Source organism: Stegodyphus dumicola, chromosome 3, assembly GCF_044657685.1.
Source record: "Stegodyphus dumicola isolate Sdum_Otavi_A_Nest chromosome 3, ASM4465768v1".
Classification (NCBI taxonomy): domain Eukaryota; kingdom Metazoa; phylum Arthropoda; class Arachnida; order Araneae; family Eresidae; genus Stegodyphus; species Stegodyphus dumicola.
This window is the reverse complement of record NC_140770.1, coordinates 75599252-75625710: the sequence shown is the minus strand read 5'-3', so window position 1 is coordinate 75625710 and position 26459 is coordinate 75599252. Positions and strand designations below refer to the sequence as shown.

Genomic DNA, 26459 nt, shown 5'->3' with positions numbered 1-26459 from the left:
CCACGCCCTTCCAGCCCAGACTCCGTGAAGGAAGAACGTCTCTTGTTATGCTGCCATAATATGTCAATAGCTTATCCATCTTCACTATAATTTGCTCACACCAACCTGAAAAGTGACCTTTTACATAATTATCAATCTGTTATTTTAAAAGTCATATCTTCCCGCAGAATTTATTTCTCCTTTGAATATTTTCTTGTGATTACCTTGCTATATTTGCACTATTACATCCAGCCACATGCCAATGAGCCTATTAATCGTAAAATCTTTCCTATCCACTTTTTGCTTTAGTGTTTATATTGTGTATGAGAAAATAATAATAATAAAAAAAAACTTAAAATATAAAACTACAAAAAAGTTTATTACAAAAACCATAATTTCATTTTATTAACTGTTTATATATTTCTCTATCCCTAGCCCTTACTCAAACATATGTGGCTCCCTCTAGTTTGCATCAAGTAAACTAACTTATACAATTTTCTATTTCTGCTCACTTTATTTAATTCTGAGAGGTAAATGGTCTTAAACCATAGGTACTCCGTAATTTGAAATCATTGGCATTGGCAAACCATTATATCCAAATCTGAAATTCAAAAGCAATTACAAATAAAGAGAGAAATAAATGAAAATTTAATTGAATTTTTTTTTCGGTTTATGATTTCAAGAGAACCAGGAGAACGAAACATGTTTTCGAAACCTATTAATCAATTTTTCTGAAGCTTTAATTCAGATTCCCCAGATGAGTTCTGAATTGGAGTATCAATAAAAGGATATTAATTTTTATATTTTTATAATTGCGTATATTTAACCTTTCACATTTTCATTTTTCTAGTTAGTTATACTATGAATTCTATTTTTAATTTTGATTTGTTTAGATATTGTATTATACCTCTTACACACGATTGCAGTTATTAATACTGTTGAGGAATAGCCTTGCTTTGCTTCCAATTTAATATTTGCTTTAGATGCTTTAAGTTTTTATGTATATATAAACATAATAGTCAGTTAAAAATTAAAAAGAAAATTTTTAAAACCATGCTTACATATATAATAATTATTATACTGATAATATATATATATATATAATGTAAATATAGCATAAGATTTATGATTCAGCTTAAGCAAAAACATTTCAATACACTCTAACTTGAACAAATAATCAATGATTCAGATTATTTCATAAGCTTAAATGGAAGAAATTTTTAAGTCCTCAAAATTATGTTACACTTGACTAACATATTTTAGCTAAAATTTAATATTTTATGGCTTTTTATGATTAATTTCAATTTTCTTTCGATTATTATTAACTTTTTCACTGTAAATCATATTTCCAGTTTTCTCCCTTTTTTGACTAGCATTTAAAACACAGCAGGCAAACATATTTAAAAAAAATATATTAAATAATTAATAATAATCATAATAAATTAAATAACCAAATAACAGTAAAACGGATAAATCAAAAGAACAATGAAGGAATAACAAGAGTATCTTCCATTGGAAAAATTTCAAAAATGGATTGACTTAAATATAAATTACATTTCTCAATTGAAATCATTCCCTGATAATATAGTTTTAAAAGTATATAAAAATAGGAATGCCATTAAATGGAAAATAAACATTAAATTGTCCATAAAAACATAGATAATGGCATAGTAATATAATTAAAAATAATACAGGCTTTAATGAATACAAATAAAAAAGCCAGTCATCTGGAATTGGTTGTCATCTACTCATGGGTAGAATAACTGCATCCTCATTTTCAGGTAATTCAGTGTAAAAAATAGCTTTTTCTACAGACTTCTTCCTTCTCTTTGGCTTTGGACTAGGAAGCGAATTCTGCTGAGAAAGGCACTGGAAACTCAGCTTATTCTTTGGCTCTTTACGTACTTTAACACTAGGCTTATCCTTGATTTCATTCAGTTTAGTTTCAAAGTTTTCATCTGGATTAGACTCAATCACTTTTGAAATATCTTGAGCAATTTGCTGATCTCTATTAATTTTATCTACTGAAGCAGTATACACTTTCTTGAGCCTAGCAGATGGCAAGTGCAATTTTTCAAATAATTCTGGCATTTTATTTTCTGGAAACAGCACAATAAGGAAGTTTTCAAGCAATACAAAAAGTAAACGGCGATTCAGTGATGGATATTGAAACATGTTGAAAATAAGCATGGCACCTTTAAATGATGTTTCATACCCAATTATATGTTTCAATTCATCTGAAATGATGTAATTTAGAATGTTACAGTTAGAAAGAGAAAAAAAAATCATATAATAGATTTAAATCAGATAGGAGAAAGTATATAAACACATGCAATGTCTTCATGCAATTCTGTGGAAAGTATTTGTTATAATATTTTTCTCATTACATTTAGAATCCACTATAGATACAATTTAAAATTTAGAAAATTTTGATAGAAACTATTTTTTGATAATTTGTTTGTATTGTAATTTCTGGTGCAAAACCTTATAAAGCTCTGCATGAAACCGAGTGAAGCAGATTAAAAAGTAATAATGCATATGTGCAACTATAATACAGTTTAGGCTCGATAAAAATGAGAGTAAAAAAACATTAAATTTACTGGAACAAATTATGAGGTTGTCTTCCTATAAAGTTTTCTAAATCTGGATTGAAACAATTAAATGCTTTAGGAGAAAATATTTAAAACAATGGCATTCTACTAAAATATGACAAATTGTCAAAGCTGCATAACAATTCACAGAGAGTAGATCTCTCTCGCTTTTCAGAAGAAGCTCATGAGTCAATCGATGGTGACAGATTCTCATACGAGTTACAGTATTTTTTACTTTTTGTTTAGCATTAGTAGGGCATTTAGCATTAGTTTAGCATTATAGAGGAGATGTTTTAAAAAAGGTAACTAACACCATCAGGGACAAGACAAGATCTCCTTTCTGTGACAAAGTTATTTTCAACTCTACCATAGTTAGACCTTGATTATAAAATTCAGGAATGGGAGAGTTGAAATTACTAAGATGTTTTTCAAAGAGGAGCTTTGCGAAAAAAAATGCAGGGTGATAGATACTATTATTTGATATGGCTGAAAACAGTCATGACTCAGTAGTACTTGATTGGCTATGACATTGCCTCTGCACAAAGCTTTTTTTGATAATTTGAGAGGAGAATGAACGTGATATATGGCTATTTGTACAATTTAATGCATTAAAAATATCTGAAGTTTTCTATAAATCACATAGTGAAAAAACACCGTTTGTATACAAAACATTACAAGATGCATGCATAATACTGAAAATTAAATAAATAGTTTAAAAATAAATAAATTAGGGAATTTACAATTTATATTTTAATAATAAATTAAGTACTGAAATTAAACAAAATTCATATAAAACAGTAGTTGTTTCATTTATTTTTATAACTGAAGTTATTATCAAGGCTTCAGATTACAAATAAATGAAAAACCCAGATGTATACAATCAGTCTGCTTTATCTTAAATTCATTCCAATCATACAAACTAAACAGAATCAATATTACATCTCCCACTTTGTTACAAAATTCTCAAACATATAAATGTTTCAAAATATTTAATACAGTCAAAAGTCTTTAATCCGGACTCGTCGGGACTTCGACGATTCCGAATTATAGATCATAAGTTTAAATCTGGTAAGATGGCATGCAGAAATTATAAAATTAAAAATATGAAAGCGTAATTTATAAAATAATGAGCAATTATGATCTAAAGGGTATCAAAATTTACAAAAAAATAAGCTTAATATTTATTTGTTTACTTTACTAAACATTTCTTTAAACGCGCGTATGCGTAAAGCATACCCTACGCATAGCCGGAATTACAAAATTGCAACCAGAAAACTATTTGATTTGTATTCGTGATATTTATAATGACGAGAAATTTGATTTTAATCATATCAAAGACGGAGTACATCGAGATTAAATACTACATTTAATACGGAATTATAAGCCGAATAAAATAAAAACATCTGCCCTAAAGATAACGATAGTGCTGACAGATCAACTTCCAGTTCATAGCGCGCCGCGACGTCTCCCCCCCCCCGCGCAGAGCAGCGTGAAATTGATAAACAGATGTCGGAACGGTTATATAAACAAAGGATATGCTTTTATCCATTTTTTATAGCAATTCGTTTTTTGTTTGATGGACATCGAAGCATACTTTCGTTTTCTAGATCCTTTGGGAGCTCCAACATCGGAAATTCTATTTGACATCATCGAAAGTTCAAGTTTACTTTTATAAAATTGCTCTTACAGTCTGCAAAAAATAATAAGCCGGATCCAATTCGAAGATTAAGGAACAACGCAATCATCAACATTAACTGAAATAGATAATTATATAATTTTAGCTTATACCGTCCGTTTTACATTAAACGCGCACGCGAAAACGTATTCTGCGCTTGCGCAGACACATATGCGCAGTCGTAAATGTCTTGCGTGCACGCGTAAAACGCCTATGCGCATGCGTCAACGCGGCGCATGCGCAAAAAGATTTTAGCTTTGAGGTCCGGATTATAGATCATTCCGGATTATGGGTGTCCGAATTAACGACTTTTGATTGTACAAAAACTGTTCTACTGGGCTGTTGTAAATGAAATGGATGATTGAAAAAGAACAAAATAAAAATAATATTTATTTAATCAAAGTTTTCCTAAGCAGCATCAGTGCATTTCTAGAAAAAAAAAAAGTTCAAGTGCTGGAAAAATTATAATTCTTTGATAGAAATATTATGAAAAAAATTGTGCCTTCTTGTTTTACTGCATAAGAAAGTAAAACAAGAAGGCACAATTTCTCATGCCAAATTGCTGATTTGTTGAATGGATTTCAGTGTCATGTGTGGTCAGATGCTATCCTTAAGCAATAGGACTATCTATCTTAAAGTGTTGGTTCATTAAGGCTCAATTTGTCATCTATTTGCCACATATCTATACAATACTGAGCTGCACTTGTCTTTTCTGTTTGTGGGAGGAATGAGTAATAAACACCAACAGAAAACCACAAGATGGTAAATAACATCTTCTTTGGATACAATGATACTTTGGACTCCTTCTTGAAGTACATTTCACTTCTAACTTACTACAATGGATGTGTAAAATTGTTAGAGAATATCTATTTTTCATCCATAGCCAGAATTTGTTGAACTTTCTTTGGTTACTTTTTCTAAAATGAGAAAAGCCCCATGCTTTGTTTTCATCACAGAATTCAAGAAGCATCTACTTATTGAGCTTTTTTACTTTTCCTATTAATGACAAGTGCCACAATACAATTTAAAGGTATACATTTAGTGTCTGGATGATCTCTTGTAACAATACTGAGCTGGCTTTAATTCAACTGAATCTTTTAATTCATTTTGAATTAATGGAAGAAACATGATGACCACACAGTTGATTTCATAATCCCACATAAATTTTCTGAGCGTAATCTTTCAAACTAATATTGAGTAGATCTCTCATTAGCTGTTCCACTCTTCAATGATTTATCGATCAAGACAGAAGAGAACATGCCTAACTAAAACATAAAATTAGGCAAAGGAACAACCTTGTATTTGGCATAGATTTAGCAATCACCCTCATTTATTTTGAGGGCAAACAGGTACAAGTCCCTCTTAATTAGCAGCAAAGAAATCTGCAATGGGGAAAAGGAAACACCACTGTTGTATTTATACTCAAAAGGAGTAAAGCTAATGAGAAGGTGGCATCATTTATCAGCAGAAATAGTAATAATGGCAAAAGTAAAATTGAAAAATTACATTAATAGAATTTTAAAAGCTAGAAAGGACACGGTTGGAATTGGGAGTAATTAACTAACAAGCTAAATCTTTGTGAATATCGACAGCTTCAAGAAAATCCAATTCACCAATGGAAGAAGTTTTTGGGATAATTTCTGTAGACCTGAAGTCATAAACTGTGATTAAATTTCCAATTATGACTAACTATTACAAGTCTTGTTAATTTTGCCTTTTCAGACATAAGATTCGTGTTCCTTGAAGCAATACTTTAACACTCTTTTATTTCTATTTTCTTTATTTGTCTCTCCCTCTTTAATATCTTCAACACTCTTTATTTCTTCCTTTTAGTTATTTCGTCCCTTTAGTTTGGCTGGTAAGTCCAAGACCACACTGAGAAAATATCCTATAAATTCCCCAAGAATTAAATTCAGAAATGGAATTTTTAAGAATAGAACCATGCATTTTATTGATAGGTGAGAAAATGATTTAAAAATTGAACTTCTGGAAAATCCATGCAATTTCGTATCTGTATGAAGAATGAAATAAAAGCATGGCAAAGTTATTAATACTGTAACATCTTCTTTCACGGAAAGAAAAAAAAAATTAAGGGCCTTTATCAATGACCACAAGAGAAAATCTTGCACCATGGCAGAAATTCAATGAAAACTGATTTCAAATAATTGAGTTCATTAGCAAGCAAGGATTCTGAGGAACAAAGTTACACAGATAGTTCTAGTGTGGTTTGCCATAATCAACTACACTAAAACTGAAAAAGGAGACATGTTTTGCTTAGTTGGGTGACATGACTTAGCATGGGGAGGTAAACAAACAGTAAAGGGTTTATGGTAAACAATAGTGTTGAAACCAGATTCATTGTGATCATATGAAATTCTTGAAAGATCTCCATTTTTCCCCTTAAATGCAAGCATCAGAATATCATTCCCAAATTTATATAAGTCAAATTTAGTCTTAATCTCCTGTTCATGTTTAAAAAACTATGCATAAATTCAAGCTGTTACTAAATCATCATAGTATAAGAAACACACGCAAACATTGGTCTAAAACTGAATATGAATTATAGTACCTTCATTTAAAGCTGTCATCTTTACCTATGACATTATTTGAAAAGGCTTTAAAAACTCATTAAAAATTTGGTAATTCTACTTTAAAGGTTTCCTCATTTGATCATAAATCTCGGTCTACAACCGATACCGATTGTCAACTACATAAAGAAGTCCTTGTTTCTAAATTCTAAAAGCTCTCACTCCAGTCAACTAGTCCCACCCATCTTCTTAATCTCCCCACAGTAAATACTAAATCAAGCAAATAAGGGTTAAAATATCTGATTACCTATGTAGCTATACATTAATCACTGTTGTGATTAATATTTTAAGCATTATACAGATAATGTTAAAGTATGCCTTATATGACCTCAGATTACATCAAGATTCTATACTGAATGCAAAGTATATCATTCTTATTATTCAAGGATAAAATATTTATTAATAGACATATGATGGCATGATTCTGATTTAACTCACCAGGGATAGCACTGAAAAGCAATGTCTTTGCAGCAATGCATGTTCTTAACTTTGTATTTTGGTCTCTTTCTGGTGATGGTCCAGCCAACACCCCATCAGGCCAAACACTAGCACTGTAAAAATCTTTAACTTAGCATTACAAATTAAAATGACTTTGGGGTAATTTGTTATTATTTTAAATAGCACTACAGTGCAATCATTTTTATTTTTATTAAAACCAAATCAGCTCGTAGAGTTAATATGCAGAGCTGTTGACTAGTTACCTTAAATATATTCATTTAAAAAATAGTCCATGTCCGTATATAAGAAGAACTATTAAACCCTTTCACACTGTAAAAAATTACAGACATAATTCTGGTATGTCGTTATGGAAAACACATCCAACTGGCATTTGGAAGATCTTAGGTTCAATTTTTAGGTAAGGTGCATTTACTTTTTAACATTCTGCTCACTAGAAACTTAATGACTCTGCAATACAATGAATTAAAATATGGAAACAGATTAAGCTCATAAATCTAAGTATGAACAAGTGACCATAAAGTTAGATAATAATAATTTTAAAAAAATTTGAAAGCTTTCAGATTTTATATTACGCCCAAATGGGTATTTTTTTTCATTTACAGATACATACATGTTATGTTTTGAGAACATGTCACATTGTGATAAAAACTTTTAAAAACAACATATGTTTAGAATTTTTGATAGACTGTCTTATGCACTGGAGAAGAAAATGTTTTATTCTCTACAGCGTTGCCACTGTTCGCTCTGAAATTAATGAGCTTTTTTAATAAAAAATTCATTAAAATTTTATGAAATATGAAATAAGACAAAAGAAATTTCTAATTCCGGCTTCCAGGTGCCTACATTTGGGTGAAGCACTATGTTATTCACAATTTGTTGAATCTAGGTACCATTGTTTTTCCTCAATGTGAGAAATGTACATACATTCATGCACAGATTCTCCATTATTTAATTTCTTTACAATACAGAACGATAATATTTGGTGGCAAAAATTTGAAAAAGGATTCAGCGCTTTTAGAGATTCAGGGAAGGGGGAAAAAAAAAAAAAAAAGCCATTTTGAGACTAAGCCTTTCTGGGCTAAAGAAAAGAAAAAAAAATATACAGTTAGAACACACTGTTATGTTATTTCATGTTCAAGTGCTGTAAAAATAATCTAATAGTCTTCTATCCATAAACTGGTTTTAACTTTACAGGATATTTCAAGTATTCCATATTTTTACAATTTATAATAAAACAGTAGATGTATTTCACGATACAACTTTCATTTCCCATTTACTTTAGTTATAAAAGAGGTGGTATAAAAATGGTAATTCACAAATTTGTTCAGGAGTAATTTTGTTCTATGTGTTTTTCTAGTACAGTAATTTACCATATTAAAACAAAATTTAAAAATAGTGTTTTCTGATATCTTAATGACTTCAAATGTATTTACTTCTATACAATTATTAGTAAGAACTGGAATTTATTAAGAACTTTCTAAAATTTCAAGATACCCAATAGTACCAAATAAAGCATCAACTGAAAGACATAACAAATGTTATGGAACATAAATAATAATTTATCATATTAAAACAGCATTTAAAAATAGTGCTTTCTGATATCTTAATGACTTCAGATGCATTTACTTCTACACAATTACTAGTGAGGACTGAAGAATTTATTAAGAACTTTCTAAAATTTCAAGATACCCAATAGTGTTACCAAAGTAAAGCATCAACTGAAAGACCTAACAAATTTTATGGAAAATAAATATTATAAAAACTACTATTACTCATTGCTACAAAATTTATCACATTTTATTAAAAAAAAAAATAAATACAGAAAATGGAACATACCAAAAAATTTTTAACCACTCTGCTATTTGAGTGACACTTGTCAGACCTCGTATGTATTCTTTTATTTTTCTACATGAAAGTGTAAAACATAAATTAATAATAAGCTTTAAGTAAAGCAAAGTTATTATACTTTGTAATGTAATGTTTTAATATAAATTTAATGTTTACTCTTAATTAGCTTATGCAAAAGAGAAAATGGATTTTTCTCTGTTGTACAAATGTTTTATCATCTCTGACAAATTAAAAAAATACTTAATAGACTCTGAAAATATTAATAGTTAGAAAGCTTTAAATAGTACTTTTATAAAAAATATTTTTTTATTACAAATTAGTAAAAAAAAAAAAAAAAAAAAAAAAAAAACCCCGGATATAAGCTGCTTAAATACAAAGTTTAATATTAAACATGCATAGTATTTGATTTATGCATCATGCAGCACTTCTGGTTTCACATATTATTAGTTTATAAGGCTGTAATGGTAAATATTTAACTTTTTAAAGAATTTGTTCTTATAACTACTGCCAAAAGTCAACTTTTTTCACACAATAAAGTTTGCTTATAGGTTCATTTCATATATAGTGAGAAAATTTATTTTGTTGCTCAGAATATCATATTACATCCTTCTACTTGCTTCTCAGTACTTAATCTGTTAAAATATATAATAAATACATTATACAAAAATAAGATTTAATTTTCTGAATTAAAACACCATTAAAAATTCTGCACACATGATTCAAATATTTATAAGCCACACAGAATGAAAAATAATTCGATACATAAGAAATTGAAAATTGCTTTCAGAATATTTAAAAAAACAGTGATTTTTCATTTACCTGGTAACATTATCTTGCAGATATAAACACAATCTAAAGTTTAAATATTATATGAATCATTATTTCTTCATATTCATGATTAAAAATACAGCACACTGTTCTACAAAACTTACAAATCTCTCTGCCATTTAATTAACACATCTATAAAACATTGGGAGAAGTTTCAATATTTTCATTAACAGCACACAATAGAAATTTTAATGGATAAAATAAATTACCTATTTATAGCACCCCCTTGCATAGTTTTGATGATTTGTCGAAGCAAAGCCATTATTCGTCTACGGAACCAAAGATCTTTATTCCTTAAATTAAAAACTTCATCCATCAACAAAAGGATTATTCTAAATGGAATATCCTCTGGCTAAGAAAATATGAAAATTCATAAGCCACATGTTTTCTTGTTTATGGAGAGAAAATAAATAATATTATTATACAGTTTTAAAAGCATATAAGATATTTTCTCTCTCTTTCCAGCATGCCTTCGTGGTGCAACAGTTAGCTCACTCAGTGCGTATTCGAGAGGTCTAGGTTCAAGTCATGGGGAAGGCATTGCACATTTTTCAAATCTCCTGCTTCAAAAAACCCTAATGACTACAATGGCACCTGAACTAAAAGGTGGTGGATGATGATTCTTCACCATCAGGATTTGGCGAGTGGGTCCCCCTAATCCCCAGTTGCTCCTTAAAGGGGGATTATATAAGTTATTTTCTCCCTTCTTCCAGTATGCCTTCGTGGCGTAACGGTTAGTACACTCGGCGCATATTCGAGAGGTCCAGTTTCGAGTCCCACTGAGGGCACTGCACATTTTTCATGTCTCCAGCTTCTAAAAAATCTAATGATTCTACAAATGAACTTGTGCAATCATTTAATACTTCTCTGTTATTATTAAAATACAGAATATTATTAATCTTTTAATTTTAAACTTTTAAAATTTGAGAAATATATATATTTCATTTACAAATATTTTTTTTTCTCATTTTTAGATATATTTCATAATTGTAACATTTGTCCAATTTTACAAAATTATTAAAGCAATTGCAGTAAAACTTTCTTTCTAACAGACACTATTTTAAAACTTCAAAAATAACTTAGATGATAAATCCTTCATTTTTAAAATTAAAAATTAAATATAAAATATCTCCCTAGTTTTGAAATGAAAATTGAGAACGTAAAATTTGTACTAATGACAGAAATTAACCATCTTTTCCAACATGCTAAATACTAAAAAACTGACAGTACTATTGAAAATAAAAATGATCAAAATAGACACTGCTAAATTACATAAATAGATAAATAAAAATGAACATATATTCTACTACCTTACCCTAGAATTTTTAAAAGGCAAAAATTTTCCATCAGGAACATCACACGAATCAATTTCACTATTTCTGAAAATGTTTCTAACAAGACCACCTTTTAACTCAAAAAATGTATCAGGCACCATTTTTACTATTTGGCTAACTGTTTTAACAGATGTTTTGAAAGGATTCACAACCTGTAAATAAATTAAAAAAAGAAAATATTAGATATATAATTGAAATATATTCATAACAGGTGAAACAGGAATTTTCAACTTGATGCAATGACATGATAAAAAACAGAATAATTAATGGAATCCAATGAACCAATAATATATTCAACTGATCATCTGAAAGATAATATGCATAAAAATAAAACTGGTTCATTCTTATTATTAAGTATTTGATTTTTTAGCATATTAAAAGAAAACAATATAATTGGTACTTGGGTATTAGTCAATACTCACTAATACCCCACCAATATTACAATCCTTGATTTTGCTTTTCTCCGAGCACTGTGAGAACATCACATTTTTCGATAATCTAATGAATATAATAGTTGAAGAAACTAATAATTTCTATTAAAAAATGAGTGAAAATAAATCTTCATCCAAACTCAACATACTCCTCTAGATGTGCCTAAAATGACAGGATCCTAGGATTTAATCATTCTGCTAGGATGGAATAATTAAAAAGGTTCAACCTGATAATGTGTTTCATAACTAATGAAATAATATCGATTAGAATATCACACATTGTCTCCTTTCTGAATCATTTAGACTATAATATTTGATCATATATTTTATTATTTTTTATGAATGTTTAGATAGAGATTTAAGCAAGTTTTTTTTTACATTTCATTAAGATGAGTCAAATATTTTAATTTGCATTTAGATTTTAATTAAATTTTTTTCAGAATCTCTAGATATTCTGTATTTATGATTATATTAGTTTTAGATACTAAAAAATCAAAACAATTGATAAAAAATACTTTTAATGAATTTTTTTTAAGCTAGGCTTAGTGATAAGAAATATCCCATCTTGCAAGATCGTACTACAGCAACAACACACTGTCTCAAGGTGAGTTGCGCTAAATGGCATGCCATCTCATAAGAGGATTAATTGCTGATTGCATACAGTGGCTCCCAAAAGTGTTCGTACACTTATGATTTTCTTTGAAATAGGGCTCTATCCATTAAGTAAACTTTCTAAATGAGATTTTGATAATAAGATCTATAATCTATTCGTAACAAAATTACATGAAATATTTTTTAAATATAGCGAAACTTTATTTTTAAGAAATAAATAGTAAAAAAATGACAAACATTTTATCTCACAAATATCTTCGTACACTGAAATATTTTTAGATAAAATCAAAATTAGAATTATTGTTTGCCGCTTTTTTAAATTTTTGCATTGTAGTGGCATTTAAAAAATCGTGTGCTTTAATTTTTTATTGTTTACTTCATAATATTTTATTCATTATTGAAAAATGGGTCGGACGGAGTCATAAAGAAATTACAAACAGCATTCGAAAATTGATAATTTTTCACCATAGTACTGGTAAATAAATTCAAAATATCGCTAAATTAGTTAATTTATCCCATTCTACCATGCAGTATGTGATAAAATGCTTTAAAGAAGAAAATCAAATTGAAAACAAGGTAAGAAAAGATCGACCGAGAAAGTTAACTAAACGTGATGAGAGATTTATTATTAGAAAATTTATGAAAACCCCATGTTTGAGTGCTGTAAAAGTTTCTGCAGAATTTAATGCAAAGTTTTCTACTTCAATTTCACCTGAAATTGTTCGACGAGTTTTCAGAGAAGCTGGATTACATGGGCGTTCTGCGCATAAAAATTTTTTTGTTAGTGAGAAAAAAAGAAAGCTTAGGCTTTCATTCACAAAATCAATGATAAATATAACCGAAATGTACTGGAATGATGTTCTATTTGCTGATGAAAGCAAATTTAACATTTTTGGTTCTGATGGTCGAACAACTGTATGGAGAAGTAATAATGAGGAACTTCATTCTAAGAACTTAGTTGGAACAATTAAGCATGGCAGTCGAGGTGTTCTTGTGTGGGGGGGTGCATGGCAGCATCAGGACTATGTAATTTGGTATTTATTGATGGCATAATGAATCATTCTCTTTATTAAAATATTTTAAAAGACAGCAGCCCAAAATTTGGGTATTGGAAGCAACTTTATTTTTAATCATGATAATGATCCTAAGCATACAGCTCTCAACGTTCGCCTGTGGTGTCTCTATAATTATCCACAGGTTTTGAAAACACCGTCTCAGTCACCAGATTTAAACCCCACAGAACACATTTGGAAAGAACTAGAGGTTAGAGTAACCACAACACGTCATCAAAACGAAAAGCAAACTCAAAACAATCATGATGGAAGAATGGATGAACACTGGCACAGAAATTACAAAAAAACTAGTAAAATATATTCCCAGATGCTCAAAGGCTGTTGTGGATGCTAAAGAATATCCTACTAAATATTAATTTAACAAAAAATTTAAATATTTACTAATATGTCAAGATTTTTTTGAAGTGTACAAAGACTTTTGTGAAATAAAATGTTAGTCATTTTTTGATTATTAATTTCTTAAAAATAAAATTTCGCTATATTTAAAAAATATTTCACGTAATTTTGTTATGAATAAATTATAGATCTTATTATTAAAATTTCATTCAGAAAGTTTACTTTTAATTAATGGATAGAGCCCTATTTCAATGAAAATCATAAATGTAGGAATACTTTTGGGAGCCACTGTATATGATACGCTCGTCCTGAAGCGGTTAAAACTTACTACTGCTTATAGCATATTTTAGCTAAAAGAAATTACTCATTAGAAATGCATTTTGAATTAAAACTATAATTACTTACATATTTGTGACAAAAATGTTCAACTTACTGATCTTATAAAAGACTTCTTTTTGTTTTCAGACACATTAGGTTGAAGGAAATTATAAACCAGAAGATTTAGACCATCACATACAGCAAGCATTTCAGGTGAAAACAAAAACTGAATAAAACCATTCAACATATGTCGTCTTTTCTCCATAAGCTGACGACTTAAATTATTGAAAGGTTTCTTTGGTGGAAAATTGTAAGAAGCTAAAACTGGATACTGAAAAAAGATGAAAAATATATGCAATACTTAAATTTAAATTAGAGAGTGAGCAATAACAGAAATATTTAACAATTTTATGCCACAAAATTCAATAATTAATAATATACTATCAATAATTTTAGATTACAAATTAAAAAACATGATTAATGCATAAAATATATTTAATACATTTTGTTTTGTAATTTATTAAATAATAAATGAATTCAAGTACTTTACTATATTTTACTAGAAAAATTAATCTTATGGAAGTTTAAAGTAGATTTTTAAATTTAAACAAAGATTATAATTTTTTTTAAACTTAATTTATCTATTACACAAAATCAAAATTCTAATTATTAAGAGACAGAGATTAAGACAGATATTGAGAGAGACAGCCATTTTTCATAGATTTCTGTTCTATTAAAATGCCAGCTTTAGTCATTATCAAAATAGTTTGATTACACACCTTTAGCTTTTTAATATGCAGGATACTTCTAAACTATGGCAACAAACATCAAGAGATGACAGAACATAGCAAAACAAATACTTATTACCATAGAATATATGTTCGCAAGTGGAGTGGTTAAGCAATCAGCCTTTTTTTTTCCCCATGTAACCCTTTCACCATTGCTAGAAGATCACTCTCCCCTCCTTTCCAAAACATGAAAAGTACATATATATTAAGATTTATATTATTTTCTAATGTGTTTTATAAATTAAGCAGCATATAAATCTAGAAAATGTTGGTAAATGCCACAACTTGAACAGAAGTAGTTTTTGTATTCATAAACTAAAACCAAATATTTAATAGCTAAATAAAAGGCTGTCTGCATTCCGCCCTGGAACTCTGAAATTTTCTCCTAGGGGGAATTCTTTCCTGGTTAAGAACCCCTCTGCTGGAAGATGTAGTCAGGCACACTTACGAAAGTGGTGGTTTTTCATGCAAGTTCAGCAGCAGCTGGGAATGGATTAATGTATGGATGAGCAAAAAGTTGATATGCATTTTATGATCTGGCCAATGGTAACAGCAAGGCATATACAAAGGATTTACCAAGAATACATCTCTAACAGATGTATTCCAAGTTACAAGATATCTGCATGCTTGCACTGTCAACTTTCAAAAAAAGCTTCCATGCTGACATGCATTGCATAAGTTGTAGCAGAAGTGTTCAAACATAGGGGCATATCAGAAAAGATTATGCGTTAAAGAGGACAGCAGCCTGATGTTACAGGCTATCACACGGGTGTATCACATATCAGGATATGGTAAGCTTGTACTAAATTTTACATCTATACATGTGCACTGCAGATGAGAGTTCCAGCCTAAAAATCACCCTGTACATACTAAATTCGCATGCTGGTTCCTGCAGCAGAGTAGAATAAACCTGAAATTTCTAGCATGCATTGTTCATGGATGAAGCCATATACATCTAAGAAGATGTTTTCAATAATTTTCAAACACGTTCACATATCTCTCCATGACATTATACAGTGACTACAGGCCCATACTAATTACTAGAACCATCTGCCTGAAACAAGTTATGCCCCATTCTGTCAACAATTATTGGAAATGTGGCAGTAAATACCATTAGCAATCCACCAAAAAATATGGCTCCAGCAGGATTCCATACAAGCACATTTTAGCACAACAGTGCATGCTTATGTTTTAAGGTGAGTGGACTGGCCAAGGCACAGCCATCACCCATGCTTGCGTATTCTTTCTCCCCATAGTTCCTTTTTATGGATAATATGAAAGACTCTCAATGAGTCCAATAAGATTTTGATTGCCAGGTCACATGGGAATTCTTCGTAAGTTGACAATAAGAAGCCTCCAAAAAGAGTGGCAGTTGTCATTTTGTAACAGCTCTTGTGAATGTATTTCATTTCAGCAGTTATTAATGTTTGCATATGTGATTTAATTTGTATCTCTTGCTCATTGCATTAATTTCAAATTTATGCAATTATGAATTATTATTCTATTTATGAAATATGCAGCAGTGACATTCATGATAGATTGATGACAAACTTAATATCTTCTTACTTTAAGACTATTTCATTTTGGTGAAACATGAATATATTAAGCCACTGAATGTTGTTCAGAATGGTTGAATATTATTGCTGCATAGCAGGTAATTCTTATGAAATACAAATTGATTAGCATAATATAAAGGGAGCATAATATGGATTCCTTCAGAAATAAGAGGTAAGAGATCAGATGAATATTTATATTGCTAAGCTAGTGAACAAAGTTATAAAATAAATTGTAGAGCATGCAAAAGAAAGTTGTCTCCTTATTTACCCACACTTTTCTTATGAAAATATTTGAAAACTAATTATTGCTCATTAGAAGATTTTAACAATAAAATTAACTGAGCAATCTTGATTGTTGATAAGGACATGCTACAGAGGACCTTTGATAACAGAAAGCACTATTTTGTCTCCGAGTATCAATAAAGGATAATTTCAGTAATTTTTACATAGGGTACTTTAGTTCCTTACAGTACAGAATACTGTAAACTAAATGACATTTTTATGTAAAGTGTGTTCCAAATTATGGCCGATTGTTTAGAAGACCTATCCCATAAAACACCCTGTATAAAGCAAAGACATCAAACTGCTTTTCATATTATAAAACAGTAATTTTTTTTTTGTTCATTTAAATGCATTAAACTGTATTTTAAAAAGTTCAATTCATGCAGCTAATAAAAGTACTTGGCATTCTCAGTTAAAGGTGCAATAATAATTGCATGCCAAAGCACCAAATATAGTAAATGTTTACATAATGAGTAGACATGTTATATCGTAGAGAAAAAGCAAAAACAAATGTTGGCCTAGTACTTTTTTTCCTCAGAGAGTTTTTTTTTTTTTTTTTTTTGAAGAACTGATTTTTTTTTCCCTCAAAGAATTAATAAGGATTATATTGCATAAACAGCAACTATCCCAAATAGCTAAGATTAAATTATTTCAAGACAAACATATCAGCAGTACTGAAAGGCTTTGTCTGAAAAACTACAAAATGAAATTGTATTTTATTACTAACAAAGAACTAAAAAATTTCTGCAATAAAAGATCATGACAAAAGAAAAAAGATTTACAGAGCAGATGTTGGTTCAAAGGTCTGTACATTTCTTTCCTAACAGCTTTTCTGTTTATTTACTATTGGTGTTAAGAACTCGCATACGTAACATTTTATCAACTACAGTTAAGAATGAATCAACAGCTTTGACTACAAAAATTACATGTATTCTTCAGTTAATTTTTTTATCACATTTCTGCATTTATCTATGTTTCTTATATTTGTTTTCGATTTAATGAAATAGCCATTCTTTTCATACAACTATGTATATTGTTACAAAAATGTAACAACTGGTGTCAGAAGTGGGATTTACGAGTGAATGCCAGCGACCCGCCTACAAAAAAAGGCATATCGGAGGAAATCGAGTTAACGGACTTCTTAGCAACTGTAAAAGCTGGACTGGAAGAGATAAAGGCTGAGATAAAAGCCAGAAATGAAGTGTTGTGAAAGCCAGATATGAAGAGATGAAGGTTGCACCAAGAAGAGTTACTGATCAAAATTAAATCCTGTCGAGAAGAAATAAAGCCAGTTTTCGTCAGAAAACCTGCCTGAGCAACTTCAACCGATGAAAGTGGAGCTAACACCCAATCACGTGCCAGCGTGTGACATTGTGTTATCAGCAAGGATCCAATCACGCACCAGCCTCGTGATGTGGGGTGATGTCTCAGTAGCCAGTCACGCGCTTGCGCGGGAAAATCCTATACTTGTTATTCATTCTCCAGTTCATTTGGCATTGCCATGCAGGGCTTTTTTTTTTTTTTTTTTTTTTTGCTATTGGCATGAAGTGATAATTAGAAACTATGTATAAATAAGCGCAGTTTCGAGATTATTGTTTTATTTTTATTGAAAAAATAATATTTTAGTATGAGTTATAGAGATGATAGTGCAGGGCCTTCGCACACCGAAAAAAAGAAAAGCTCAATATAAAAAGGCTCTTATTGATGATAAAATAGCAAATTTGTTGGCTGAGCTATCGGATGAGTACCCGAGCAATTTTAGTTATGACAGTGATGAAGAATTCGTTCCTCAGACTGGTACCCATGATATTTTGGATTCTGATGAAGAACGAATCGTGCAAGAGGATGCAAGTCAGCAGGATGATTCAATTATGGAGGAAAACGTTATTTGGGAAAACTATTCAACATCAACGAAAAAATTTCTTTTCATAAAATCCGAGTGTTTGCTCCAAGCTGTTTCAGTTTCAGGTAACAATCCTATAGATTTCTTTCGTCATTTTTTCACTGATGGTATCTTGGAAGACATAGTTACTGAAACTAATGATTATGCTCATAAATGATTCACCATGAAAAAAAGAAACACTCTTGTATTAGTGCTTGGAAGGACACTACAAAAGAGGAACTCTTGGCATTTGTGGTCATACATATGGGAACTATACGAATCAACCATATACAAGATTACTGGAAAACAGATTCACTGTTTGGTTTACGTGCATTTTCAGAAAATATGAGCAGGAATCGGTTTTTGTTGTTACTGAAGGCATTGCACTTTGCAAAAATCTCAAATCAGAATACAGAGCTTCCAAAGGATCGATTGTATAAAGTAAGAGACATGGTGAATTTGTTCAACGTACGAGTATCTGAAATATATTACCCAGGGCATGAGATTAGTTTAGATGAATCGATGGTATTGTGGCGTGGATGGCTTATATTCAGACAGTATATACCAAATAAATGTCACAAATATGGTATCAAGTTGTATATGATCACAACCCCTGATAATACGAGTCCGAAAAATTATGGTATATACAGGCATGTTGGATGATTCTGGTGGAAAAGAACATGCAAAAAAAGTCGTTATGAATTTACTTGAGGGAATGCTGGATGTAGAACACAGCATATTTATGGACAATTATTAAAACAGCTATGAACTGGCAATTTTTCCAATCATTCACTTGCAATTTTGCCAATCACGTCTTGCTGATAGGAAAACTCATTGCACTGGGACAATTAGAAAGAACAGAAAGACATTTCTGAAAGTGGTAAATGAAAAAAAAAAACTGAAGAAAGGGCAAACTGTAGCAAAGTATGCTAATGGTGTGATGATTGCAAAGTGGCAGGATAAGAGATGTCCCACTTGCATTTCCAATGAATATAAAAATGATATGGTGGAAATAAGAAACAAAAGAGGTGAAATTAAATCAAAACCTTTACGTGTAATTCAATATAATAAATTTATGGCCGGTATTGATAAGTAAGATCAGATGCTTGCTTATTATCCTTGTGAGAGAAAAACAATTAGGTGGCCCACGAAAATATTGAGCATATTTTGCAAATAATGATGAACAATTCCCACTTTATCTATAATAAGTATTCCAATAAAAATATATCACTGTATGACTACTATTTATCCGTGATACGAAATTTACTGAAACAGCCATCTGTTCTTCTTGCTCCGGTGTGTGATCAGTCCGAATCTGAACATGTGCTGAGTACACGGGAAGAAAAAAAAAAAAAAGACAGAAAAATTCTAAGAAAGCAATGCAAAAATTGATATTCCCAAGGGAAACGTAAAGATACAATATACGTTTGCAAGTTTTGTGAAGGATCTCCCGAGTACTGCTTAGATTGTTCAAAGATAATACACAAATAACATTCTAGATTTATCTTTTTAAATAATGTCTGTAATTTTCTTGTTAAAAATTCCTTTGTAATATGTATAATTGTCTGTTATACATATTGATATAAAAATAATGCATACTGTCACTTATTTTTCCTATTTTAATTTATATTTTACATTCCACATGCCAGCGCGTAATGTGGCGTTTGGGGAAAATTTTGATATGTAGTGCCAGTCACACGCTGGTGCATAATTAAAAAATTCTTTAATAAAAGGCTTAATACTTAGGTATCACATAATTATCTTTTATTAATATTTTTAAATCATATTTCTTATGGTAAGTATGTTGGCATCTAGATACAATATAGCTGTAACCATCAATCTAACTCTAGTGACTGGCAGTCAAAGTGCTAAAGAAAAAAATTGGATCAAAAATAGAATATGTCAAAATGACAGTAGTAGTATCTGTAGAATCAAAGGTGAAGAAATGAAGGAAGTAGCTGGTGAAGTGTTCGAGAAAGATCAAGAAGTGATGGAAGAAACATTTATAAGATTAACCTTTTTGCGACGATGAACCTTTGTTTAAGACGCTCGTGCGGGACGGAAGGGAATCGAAGGCAGTCACTGTATAGGACGGAGATTCTGCATCACTAAGCCTAATTTTATAAAAAAAATCAGAAAAAAAAAAAAGTTTCACTTCTAGCATCATAATTTTTGGTATCCTTTTAGATTATTACTTGAGCTCTTATATATGTTAAAATTAGCATTTAATAGCGTTTTTTTTTATTTTTTTTATTTTACATGAAAATATACTTAAAAATTTCCTTATATTCTAAAATAAGTTTCTTAAGCGCTATTCAAATTATTCCAAAGTTATAATTGATAAAATTAATCAATAAAGTTTAAAATTAATAAAACAACACAATAAAGACTATTTTCAGTAAGAAGTAACAAAATTTAAAATGAAGCCCGTGTGTGGTAAATCTCAAAGCACGGAGACGTATCACTTTCTAAATCTTTAAAAAAAGAATCATCACTCTCAACTGCGTTAGTAAATGGTTCATTAACCATATGAGGGTATTCTTCCACTGATAAATAGCAAATAGCGCCTTCCTGCCATAATAGACTGGAGGTGAGGCTTTCCGAAATAAAAAGAGAAGAAACAGAAATATATCTGAAGGCAATGCAAAACGTAACAGAACTCCACATATTAATCCTAAAAGACCATATAGAATAGAATAAAAAAGGAATTGGATATAAATCAGACATGCGAATATTTATATTAGCACACGACGTTTTAAAGAGCCTACTTCTATTTATGCTTTCCCTCCTCCCCCCACCCTCGCAACAGTTGATGAGTAAAATACCAGTCAGACAGAATATATCAAACTCAAGGTCAGGAACCTAAAACTGTGTTCATTTCAAAAGTAACGGACATAGAATGCCATCTAGTGGCCTTCAGAAAAATGTTCCAGCTTAATCTCTAGCGATGCGTGGATGGGACGCCCGGCTGTAAGAGACATTCTTAGGGAATGCGTATATGGGACGCCCGTCCTGAAAGGGTTAAAGAAAAAGAATGAAAAACAAAGAAATAAAAGATGTGAAAAGAAGCTTTTGATTCTCAAGTCTCTGAAGAAAGTGAAAATGTGACTGTTAAGTTGGTAGAAACTGATAGTGGAGTTATTAACTTGCATTGTTCAAAGTATTGAACCATCTGAAAGTGCATGCAATGCAGAGATGGGAGAAGCTGATGTACAGCTTAAGCAGAGTGTTCCAGTATGGAAAGAAAATACATAGACTTCACAAACTAAGCATGCATCTCATAATACAAGTTGTAAAGACACAAACTTTATTCTACACCAAGATACATCTGTTTGTAAGATATCGGATTCCATTCATAAGTGTAACGCCAAATTTCGAACTGGTTCCCTGGAAATAGAGGAAAATAAGCATATACCAACTGCTAAAACTACTGAGGTGAACTAGACACATGCTGCAAATAAACTACAGAGAGGTGAACAAACTGTTTCAGATCTTCCTGTGGATGAAACATATGAAAGGACTGAATCTTCAGACAGAATATCTGATATGCAAAACAGAAATACATCTGAGAATTGCAGTGTAAAAGTATTTAACCCAGGTATAACTTAATGTAAAGACTGACACTGAAATTCATTCTGAACTTTAATTTTTGTAATTTAAAATTATTATGTGGTTAATTTATGTATATAATTTGTGCACAGTGTAAATATTTGTTTCTTTAGTTATGTTATTTGTTTGTATCGAATTTGGCTTCTGACCAAGGATTGTACTGCTCGGGACATGCAGCCCTTGTGGGAGGGGGTACCCTGTAAAGTGGGAGGGTTGCTAGAAAATGGCAAGGGAAAGGCAGGGTTGCCATATTTGGTGACAAAACTGGCAATATGTCATAGACGGACGGAGAACCTTCTAGAACGGGTGAGAAATCGCCCATTTGGCGACAAAATCAGCAATATGCCAGATGGATGGAGAAACTTCTAGAACGAATTCTTACCAGTTTAGACCAGAATGTTCTCGAATGTGAGTCAAAAAGCTATATAAACCCTGCCTATACACGGAGTAGGGGTCAGTTAATAGTCAGTGAGTGAGTGTCTTGTCAGAGTCAGTCAGTGTCTCCTCTATCAAGTTGATCGCAAGTTAGTGCCTCGTCGAGTTTTTTTTTGAGTGTGTTGAGCTCCGAGAATTACCGAACCGAGTCAGGAGCTGTATTCTAGTGTTTATCGTCGAGTGCATCACAAGTTTTAGTGTGAAGAGTCTCGAGAGTATGTAGAGTTCCGAGAACGACTGAATCGAGTCGAGAGGTGTATTCTGGTGTGCTGCCGTGAAGCTGTCTCCAACGTTGAAGCCTGAAGGCTGCGATTGATTGTTGCTGATTGTTTCAACATGTTTGTCATAGTTTTTGATGACTGTAAATGTGTTTTGGAACTGTTGTGAATAATACTGGCTAATAAATTGTGTTTTCTTTTTTCATCAAGTGTTGTCACTAATCACTCCAAATTAATGAACCCATACAAGAAATGCAATAATGTTATTATGGCTGTCATTTCAATCTCTAGTTAGATTTTGCAGCAAAATTTAAGTTTGTGCCCAGTGGCAGCCAATTAACCAAAAAGTATCGAGTATCTGAGTTAATAAGTGTTCTTGAAATCTTAATCATAACATAAGCCTTCGTATGACCAGATTTTACTCATATCATAAAAATCTACAAATTTCACAACTAAAGTATGTGTACCTTTGGTATAATAATAATTTTTAAAAATAGTTGACATAAAATATTAACATTTTAGGAACATTTTTATCATTCTTGGAACAGCAGTGGTAATTTTTAAGAAATACCTTAGACACAAGTAATTCATGGAAATCATAGAATTCACTGTAGCGGCGAATGACAAACCACTTTTCTTCAGGACCATCAATCCGTTGATGACAAACAGATATTGCATAAACAGCAAAAGTTCTCCCAGCATGATGAGTAATTCCTATCACCAAAAAAGATGACAATTTTTTTATGTATGTAAGAAACATAGCTCCTGATACATATATTACATTTATTAAAAAACCGTACCACTTCAACAAAGCCATTCTCTATATTTTGCTTTGTGAATACACATTATTAAGCTAACATCTATGAATTTTAAATTCTTTAATTTGTCAAAACGGCTATTAAAGTTAACTATAAAAATACTGTATAAATTTCGTATATATATATATATATATGAATAATTTTGGTGAAATTATATGTAAAACTGTAGTATTTTTTGTATAATGTAATATGAAAATCTGAAGAGGGGAAGCTTTACTGGAAAAATAAGAATACATGGGCAAGTCTAACATTGAATAAATGGCTATTTCTCTAAATTGGTAAGGTATCGCCAAGCTGGAGCTGGTTTTCGAGAATTTTTGCTGCCAAATTTGGTGAGAAACCACAAAACTTGGTGACATCTTGGCCCCCCCCTGTATAACTGTAATCGGTATTCAATTGGTATTGTGAATGAATAAACATTATTAATCACTATGTGTAACTGTAACCATATCTGGCTTTCATATGCCTTCCAGTAATTTCGAGAAGTGGAAAGTACAAGAGATATCTTAGCAGCCATGGGAAGAACCATATAAGACGAGACAGAGCATTAGTTTCCGAATTGTTTAGTTCAGCGCGAGTTCAGAATATTGAGATATCTCTGTGCATTCAGTCTGTGTTAGCTTCGCTCTTTAGATGCGCTTTGCTTCTTAGTAGTTTGAAGTGTAACTGCCAACTGCACTCTACGATACTGTGAAGAGCTCTACAAATATTTTTGTGGAATGCTCCAGAGCTGTGAAGTGTTTCTTTGGTAAAATAAATTTTATCAAGCTATCATCAGTTCTGCGTGCATTTAGTCTATTATGAATCCATATGCACGCAACAATAGATAAAATACAAAGGATCATAAAAGTCAAATGTATATTATGAAATGTTCTAAAATACTTTCTTTTATGATCTCATTTTTAACAGTTTTTCATTTGTTATTTTTTTTTTTCTACTGCATTTTCTAAGCAAACTATCAAAAGGGAAATACATGATATATAAATGCAAGAAAAATGTTGAGTTTTAAGTTTTTAAATTTAGCTTCTTATTGATCAGTGGTATCAGCAAATACACTCTTTCGCGAAAAAATCGAAGCACCAAGAAGGACTTTTGCGATCATGACAAAATTTGGTATGCAAAAACATCTTGATCAAATGTGCAAATGAACAGGAATTGCAAACACAGTGCACATTTCTAGTGAGCAATTAGCAAAGTAGATATAAAACCAGTAACAGAGGCTGAAAATTAATCTTTTTTGTTGCTGTCATTGTAATTCCGTAAAGAAGCAACTAAAGATGGCATTACAACGATATCCAAGACCTTACAGACAACTAAACAACTTCAAACATGGTCGCATTGTAGGGTTGCATGAAGCTGGGTGGTCATACTGAGCATTAGGCCGCCACTTGCAGCATACAGACACTACTGTGTAAAGATGTTGGCAGCAATGGTTGCTACAAGGAAACTGCCGACGAAATGAAGGGTCTGGAAAGCCAAGGATCACAAATGCGAGGCAAGATAGGATGATTGTTTACCAGGCCCGAACCGCCCCAACAGTATTATTGTCGACTATTCAACACACTACAGCCATGTCTTTTCCTCCTGTGGTATCATCCACCATCTCATGGCACTTGTCTGAGGCGGAGTTATGCTTACAGAATCCTTTAAGACCTTTGACTTTGAACCCACAACATTGGCCGTGTCGTCTAGAGTGGTGTAACAGCCGATCATCATGGCTGCCAACAGACTGGCATTGTATAGCGTTCAGCAATGAATCCAGCTTCACTCTTGAAGCAGATGACCACCGCATTCGTGTCTGGAGAGAACGGCTCCAGTGGTCACAATCACCTTTTGTTTTACAAAGGCATACAGCCATAACCCCCCAGTGTGATGGTGTGGAGTGCTATTTCTTATGACAGCAGTTCATCTTTAGTCATCCTCCGTACAATTTTAACATCTCAATGATATGTTGATACCATTAACATCTCAATGATATGTTGATCCTGTGGCCGGTTGCATTACCCTTCACAGCACGTCATCCTGAGACCATTTTCCAATAAGATAATGCCAGGCCACATACCGCTCCTATATCTCTGGACTGTCACCATCTAGTTGATACTCTTCCTTGGCCAGAAAGGTCACCAGACCTTTAAACAATTGAGCATGTCTGGGGCATAGTAGGCCGCCAGATTTGGGCACCACAATATATTGCAAATCTGGAGCGACAACTGATGAATGCCTAGCAGAATGTATCCTTGCCTCATCGAATTCAAGCATGCATTGCCGCCAGGGGCGGTTCGGCCAACTACTAATTTGAACACTCAATGGGTGATTGTGAGCCGTGAACAGGTACAATGACCTTGATTTGTTAATTATTTTATTATCTGTGCATGAGCTATACACATATTCAATTTCATCAAAAACAACCACTTCCTTCACGGGGCTTCGATTTTTATGCAAAAGAGTGTATATTTGATGCTTTTTACTTGGATTAATACTAGAATATGTGAAGTAAAAATTTTCATGCACTGATTAACGCTGATTTAAATTTCATTGAAAAAAACATTTCAAATACTACAGTAATTAGTATGTTTTACAGCTTTTAGTACAATTATGTAAAGATCTGATGTAACAGTGAACTATGATCACTTCTGGCTACCTTGTAGGTGTTCATATTACTGTTAGATGTCGCATATCGTTTAAATAAATTTTTTCAACAAATAATAACAATACATTTATAACTAAAGGTTTATATCTTCAATAAATATAATTTGCATCAATTGCATCTATAATGAAAATAAAGTGAAGAATGAAATT

General features: G+C 31.4%; 1 protein-coding gene across 2 annotated transcripts in view; it reads right to left on the bottom strand.

Moving 5' to 3' along the window:
• Positions 1-872: 872 nt before the first annotated feature.
• Positions 873-26459, bottom strand: part of LOC118191841 (sorting nexin-13-like) — a 90726-nt gene continuing 65139 nt past the window's right edge. For both annotated transcript variants that reach the window (XM_035362694.2, XM_035362695.2), the window contains exons 19-25: positions 23414-23556; positions 14188-14403; positions 11284-11454; positions 10178-10320; positions 9129-9197; positions 7272-7384; positions 873-2216 (exon numbers count right to left, since the gene is read on the bottom strand). In XM_035362694.2, the coding sequence (XP_035218585.1) occupies positions 1720-2216; positions 7272-7384; positions 9129-9197; positions 10178-10320; positions 11284-11454; positions 14188-14403; positions 23414-23556 (1352 nt within the window). In that variant the 3' untranslated portion in view covers positions 873-1719. The remainder of the gene's footprint in view (positions 2217-7271; positions 7385-9128; positions 9198-10177; positions 10321-11283; positions 11455-14187; positions 14404-23413; positions 23557-26459) is intronic.